This window comes from Sycon ciliatum, chromosome 1 (assembly GCF_964019385.1).
Source record: "Sycon ciliatum chromosome 1, ocSycCili1.1, whole genome shotgun sequence".
Taxonomy (NCBI): Eukaryota; Metazoa; Porifera; class Calcarea; order Leucosolenida; family Sycettidae; genus Sycon; species Sycon ciliatum.
Genome location: NC_088643.1, coordinates 2,903,127 through 2,910,306, shown reverse-complemented (window position 1 = coordinate 2,910,306; position 7,180 = coordinate 2,903,127). Strand labels below are relative to the sequence as shown.

The window sequence follows — 7,180 nt, the reverse complement described above, 5'->3', positions numbered from 1 at the left end:
GCGGGAGGAAAACAAGCTCTTGGGCTTGAACGCTTCATTTCTTAATTCCACAAAGCAATGAGAAAGAATGATGGGTTTATATAGGCCAGGGGAAAGAGCAGCTGGGAGTGAGGGCAAAAGAAAGCAGGAGAACAGCAGGACAAGAAACAGTGTGGGGGGGGGGGAGAATGGACCTAAGTGGCGAGCATCGCTTATGCAATAGGAATTAGTACCCCCGAATTACATCTAAAAGTACGGAGGAAACGAATGTGAATGGCAGGCAGGGTAATGGGGCATAAAGATTACTGGGAAGACAACTCGAAGAGAATTGGTGAGCACACATGCTCATTCCCTGGGCACTGCAAATTCCCAACTCATTTCATTTTACAGAATCATTTTCAACGTTTCGGCAAATTGCCATCATCAGGATGTAATATGAAGTGGAAGTCTGCCAAGGAGCAGTTATATACACTAATTTGGTGTTCTTACATGTAGGTGTTGATACTAATTATTTCTATGACTGCACATGTTACCTCAGTGCTAGAAATATGACATGTCTAAAACTAGTGAAAGATCACAAGTTTTCACTGACTCATATGCTGGGTGTTGGTTAATAAGTTAGCACAGCGCAGATGTCACCAGATAACTTGAGAAATGTCTGAACAGGTTTCTCGCAAGCAATACACGAATGTGACCATGTCAGTGGTTTCCAGAAAATACTGTCACCTAGATAGCCAGTGTGGTGTGACTGTTTTAGAGTAATGACCATCCAGCACTGGTGTTGATCTCTGGGCCTTCGTTTCTGATCTCCACTGCCTCTCGCAATTTGCGGCTTGCCCTGTCACTGGCTCTTGCAACCACAGACACTGCCGAGAAGATGCTGTCCCCGACACCTAGGTTGATCCCTGCATGCTTAGCTCGCATGTGGTCACCCCATGGCTTATCCACAGTGCGCCTACGAGCTTCACGGTTGTGTTCCTCCAGTCTCGTCTCCAGTGTGCGACCCGTCTCTCCGATGTATTTTTCCCTGCACAACTTGCATTGCAGCCGGTATATCACATTCTTCTTCAAACATATTTTCACTCCACCCGACTTACAAGTCAGACACGGTCCCATTGGGCGTCCTCTTCTCTTTGTCTTTCTGATGTTGGGCTCCTTAATGCAGCTGGGCGGACTTTGTGCTGAGTGACAGAGCTGACGTTTGAGGCTACCCGCATGCTCGTAAACCACCCGGACTGGTAACTTGTGCTTCCGGATAGCTTTGCTGACGCTGTGATGCACCCTGTCCGACTTATATGGCAGCTTCAGAAACGCAGAACATGGATTACCTCGGCGGCGACGCTTGGGTTTCCTTGCTGCTTCTCGGGCATTGATGATGAGGCTCTCTGGATAGTGGTTGAGTTGAAGTTGGTCTTGAATTTTCTGTTCACTTTCCTTACACATGGTGTCATTGGAAGACAGACGTTGTGCTCTTAAGAATTGAGACTTGGCAACGGCAAGTTTGATGTGATGGGGCACAGCAGATGCGTAGTCTATCAGCAATCCACTATTGCATGGCTTTTGGAAGAGCTTGTACATCATCTGGCCCGACTGTTGTATGGCAATCGTCACGTCCATGTAATCAATCCAGCCTTTGCTACTGCTGAGCTCGTAGGTGAACTTGAGTCGGTTGTGTCCTGCATTGAAGTGCTGTATTAGCTCCAAGAGGCGTTTCTCACCGTGGGTCCAGAGAATGATCACATCATCAATGTACCGTTTGTACAGCACAGGCAGAACCGGTGAATCAGCAAGAAGGCGCGTTTCCAGAGAGTGCATGAGCAATATTCCGAATCGTGGTGCTAGATTATTGCCCATTTCAACTCCCTCTAGCTGGTGGTAAATTTGTCGCCCGAATCTGAAGAAATTGTTACTGAGTACGAATTGAAGCAAGTCCTTGACTTCGCACACGTCAAGGCCGAACATGTTGATTCTTTTGAAATTCTGTTCCAATATTTCTCCCACTGCCTTGACTCCCTCTTCAATTGGAATGCTCGGGTACAGGCCCACGACATCCAAAGTGGCAAGAATTGTCCCCTCTGGAGCTTTGAGATCTGGGAATAAATCGCGGATGTCATCAAGGGCTTCATTCGTATTAGTGAGGTGTGCTGGGACGAAGTCTAGCAACTGGTGTAGAATGCGTTCTAGTACGATTGATATGCCCGTGACAGGACTATCACATGCTGACACGACGGGTCGTAGGGGTAGGTTCTGTTTATGATCCTTTGGGAGACCATAGAACTCGGGGAATCTTGTATCATTGGGGAGAATCGAATTCAGCAGCTTTGAATCCATGTTCTTGCATCTGTCCCCAAGGACAGCTTTCACCCGTGTCTCGAACTCGGTTATTGTTAGGTCAACCTTTTCGTACATAGCGCTATCTGATAGCAATGTGTCTGCCTTCTCCAGGTAGAGCGTTTGTTTCAGTGCGACCAACTTTTTACTTTTGTCTGACGGTTTGATGACTGCACTGGTGTCCTTGCGGAATCTGGCTAGCTCCTCTCGTTCCTCCTTGGTCATATTAGACGTCGGTGGCTTGCGTTTGGTGTAGGCAGCGAGAACATCGTCCTTGAAGTTCGCAAGCTTCCTTTCTTCATCGTCACACATTTTCGGCGGTTGTTTAAACCCACGTTGCTTGAGCTTCCAGAGTTTTCTGTCGCCCACCGTGTCAGAAACAGTCTCGTTGTCTGGAACCTCCACCCCTTGAGGCTGGGCTTGCTGCCAGCGCAACGTGTAGGCCATCCGCTCGACAGACGTAATCACCTCCGAACGCTCACGATCCGAAAACTTGCCTGTCGAAGGAACAAAGCTCGGCCCAAGCTCCAGAATCCGCCTGGTGCTGTCCGGCGCACAATCATCCACAACCAATGCCCGCTGGATACTGGATCCATCACATGTCGCCGCACTACTGGTCCGAGCGCCAAGCTGGTCTTGTGATGCGGCTTGCGTAATTTCATGCTCTTGCTGGCCAGCTTCTGCACGAAGCTTGCCAAGCTTCCGGGCTAGCCTGGCATTCGTATCGATGCGCTCCTCTGTGGCTACGCAACGCTTCACGGTACGGATCCTTATGTAATCCTCCCGAGAGAATGACCAGAGCTTTTCGCGAAAGTGCGTGCTCTGTCTCAAGCGACACTGACATGGTCACATTCGTGTATTGCTTGCGAGAAACCTGTTCAGACATTTCTCATCTGGTGGCATCTGCGCTGTGCTAACTTATTAACCAACACCCAGCATATGAGTCAGTGAAAACTTGTGATCTTTCACCAGTTTTAGGCATGTCATATTTCTAGCACTGAAGTAACATGTGTAGTCATAGAAATAATTATTATCAACACCTACATGTAAGAACACCAAATTAGTGTATATAACTGCTCCTTGGCAGACTTCCACTTCATATTGCATCATGATGATGGCAATTTGCCGAAACGTTGAAAATGATTCTGTAAAATGAAATGAGTTGTGAATTTGCAGTGCCCAGGGAATGAGCATGTGTGCTCACCAATTCCCTTCGAGTTATGAAGCTGCAGGATGCCTCACGGCTACTTCGTTAGGAAGACAACTGTTGGAAGATCTAAGGAAAAGACATTTGAATGTGTGTGAGCTAGGGCTGATCAATAACATGGATTCGGGGAAGAAAGCTGTTGGATGCATAGAACCGGGAAGGCATCTTGCAAGGGATCAAAAGGGTCAATGAGAATGGACCTAAGTGGCGAGCAACGCTTATGCAATAGGAATTACATCTAAAAGTACGGAGGAAACGAATGTGAATGGCAGGCAGGGTAATGGGGCATAAAGATTACTAGGAAGACAACTGTTGGAAGATCTAAGGAAAAGACATTTGAATGTGTGTGAGCTAGGGCTGAACAATAACATGGATTCGGGGAAGAAAGCGGTTGGATGCATAGAACCGGGAAGGCATCTTGCAAGGGATCAAAAGGGTCAGTGATGGGGAACAGACTATACAGGAATCAATGTAATGTATTAGTACAGCATGAATGCGATAGGTCATGCCGTACCGGTCTTGCAAGCAGGGCTATCTAGTCCTACGTGGTTGCGCGTGAGAAGCACTGACATGTGTGTATATGTAGATAGAATGTACCTGTGAACTACAATGTAACTACTGGTAGAGATGTGGCTGTGTGATCACTGACAGTCAGGGATACTACAGGGCCATTGCAAATTGTGAATCCTGTGCGTAGCACTCTTGGAGTCCGTTTGACTGGACACGACGATAAAATGATCTGGGTGAGATGAAAGAAGCAGCCTGTGCACTTAATTTAACTCCGGGGAATTTCAAACTAAATGCGTTGATGTCACCTCTGGCGTGGATATTATTGTTTATCACGATGAAACTTACCCGTCCTGACGAGGATCGAGCCGCATTTTCCCACTTTTGTCCACTCTCGACGAAATGGACTGTCTGTGAATAAGTCAGTCTGTGAACTGGGTTGTCGTTGAATTGGGTGTCGGTGAATTGTGCATTCTGTGAGACTGGCACTCTGTGAAGTGTCATTCTGTGAGTTTGGAATCTGTGAAACGTCACACTGTGAAATTGGATTCTGTGAACTGTCGCATAACCTTCGCTCTCCAAGGAAAGTCGAACTCAGTGACGGAATTCGCGTTATGAGAAGGATTAGCAATCAGAATTCGCACATGCATGACGTTGACACGACGTACATTATGTACAGACAGTACAGCGTAGCAAATTTATGACTGTTCTGACACGAATCTGCTATTCGTGTTCCGACTACTTTTCCGAACGAAAAATGCGAAAGTTCGCAATCCAGTTCGCGAACTGAAAAATGTTTGCGAACGCGAACGCGAATTTCGTCTTACTAATCCGCCCTATTCCCTGATATGACTGTCGATCGCGTAGTTCAAATTTTTGTACATGTACATGTAAGTTGAGATGGGAATTTCCCAACTTTTCGCACTTATCGGCAAAACAAGACTTTTGCCTAAAAACAGAGCGCCAGACCGGCTGCGAAGCGCCGAAGGTTGGAGCTTCCTTAAGTACCTGTGTGTTCTTGGCGTGTCTTTATACACTTACAGACACCTCTTAACGCACTTAGTCCCAGGCCCGGATGTGCACGGCAAAACAGGATAAAATCTCGTGCACATGGGCAAACGTAGAATCATTACGTACGCGTTACTACGAGTAGACGTTAGACGCTTTTTCTCCTATGTTTCGTGGGGTACATATACTTGCTGCAAATCTGAAAATGCAGAAACTAAATTCGCCTCTGTTTTCACTGCTGGTGATATATGCCTTTTCGTCATGTCCAGCTTGTGAGAGTAAAAACCTACCCGAGTATTACGGACGAGAGTACTTTGTGTCCAGTGATGATGATCCTAATCCCAGTCTCGCCACTGTTCCTCAAGTCGAGCAGTTACAGGTCGCTGTGCAGGCGCTTATACAGCAGGTTTCTAATCTATCCGCAGTGCTCTCCGCGCGCGATGACGGTTTATCTGCGCAACTTAATGCCGTTTCAGCTATGGCTAGCGTATTGGAATCGCAACAGACTAATCTTTCGGAGCGCCTCAGCCTCTTGGAAGGGCCAGGACCAAATGTGTCCGCCCGTCTCGACAACCTGGAAGGGCAGCAACAACAGCAAGGTGAGCGACTCAGCATTCTGGAAAGGACACAAGCCAATGAAACTGTGCGGTTGAGCAGCCTAGAAAATACTGTCGCAGGGCAGCTCATCAACGTTTCAAGCAAGCTCAATACGGCCGCAGAGAATGTGAAGATCTTAGAAGAAGCGGCTTCAAGCGCGAGCAATGGTCTGCAAATTCTCCAGGGAAACATGAGTGCCCTTTCAGAGCAAATGAAGACTACAACCGTTCTGATCAGCAACTTGGAGAGCTCCCAGGTGAATCTCACGAATCAGGTGGAGCGAGCAAAAACAACCTACACGCATTGGGGCCGGCAAGCTTGCAACTCTTCGCTAACCCTTTACAGCGGTATCATGGCAGGTCCATTCTTTTCGACCATAGGAGGGGGCAGCGACTACCAATGTCTGCCGTTTGAACCGGAATACAGTGCGTTCGTCCCTGGATCCCAGGGCAATAGGCTGCATTCGAGTGAATTCCAAACTGACTTTTCAGAGCTGCCAAACTTCCAGGCACTGTACCAACACACTCCGGCTTGTTCAGTATGCGAGACATCTGCACAGCTGATGCTTCCAGCCCGGCTATCATGTCCGGATGGCTGGACGGTGAACTACCGGGGTTACCTCATGTCCAGTATCCATCATCGTACAGAGTATATCTGTATGGATAGTGATCCGCAGGCTGTGCCGAACACACAGGAAAACGTCAACGGAGCAATCATTTACTTTGTTGAAACAGGTGACACGACAGATATCCCCAGCAGCTACGACACCAACAAGGAAGTGACGTGCACGGTTTGCACCAAGTAAGACATCACACCATTATCATAATATAATATTCCGTTCACTCTATTCAATTCTCTTTTCAATACCTGATAAAAAGACACCTGAAGTATCACAGGTTTCGGCACTGATGACGTACATATACACTTGCATCATCGTGTTTATAGTCACGTGTAATTTAGTGTTCGCATGAATTCTGTGCGCTAGTTTGGTGAGCTTCATGTTCTTCTCGTCAATCAAGTCGTTGCATGTCTCAGTAGGTTTGTAGTGGTGTGCCCTGTTATCGCACTTTATGACTGCTTTATATCTTGTTACAGTCGTGGATAGTTGCTTCATAACTTGTCCTCGTGTGTTTTCCGCTATTTAAATGGTGTCCTAGCTGTGCTAGTACTTGTTAGCAACAATCCGAACTAGCGCACACACTGCACTGCATTGCTTTGTACTGCATTCAAGACTGACGTCATGCGCTTTGTTTTGCTGCGTAATCACAAAAGGCACCAGCCCATTTTGCGGAAAAGAAAAACAAATCTTGCTTGCCCTGTTGTGCTCTTCCAGACAACGGATCGTGCTTCAGCAGTGTTTCTTTTCCTTTCGTAGCTTTTCTGCCAGCCCGAGTGTCACCTCGACACTGTATTTCTTCAGTACGTCTGACCTAACTGTCGACACTGTCAAGGCAATGCCTTGCCAAGCCCCCGCGGCGAGCCTTCTCAGCGCGGCTTGAATCCGAAAGGAAACTTAGTAAAAGTATTTTACAGGACCGTTTGCTGGCACAA

The 7,180-nt window shown here is 47.3% G+C and overlaps 2 protein-coding genes across 2 annotated transcripts; one reads left to right on the top strand and one right to left on the bottom strand.

Moving 5' to 3' along the window:
• Positions 1-732: 732 nt before the first annotated feature.
• Positions 733-2,757, bottom strand: LOC135807193 (uncharacterized). Its single transcript, XM_065321207.1, has one exon. The coding sequence runs from the start codon at positions 2,755-2,757 to the stop codon at positions 733-735; it is 2,025 nt and encodes a 674-aa protein (XP_065177279.1).
• A 2,422-nt stretch (positions 2,758-5,179) lies between these two features.
• LOC135806791 (uncharacterized) lies at positions 5,180-6,760 on the top strand. Its single transcript, XM_065321002.1, has one exon. It carries the CDS (start codon positions 5,199-5,201, stop codon positions 6,432-6,434), a length of 1,236 nt encoding a protein of 411 aa, XP_065177074.1. The 5' UTR covers positions 5,180-5,198; the 3' UTR covers positions 6,435-6,760.
• Positions 6,761-7,180: the final 420 nt, after the last annotated feature.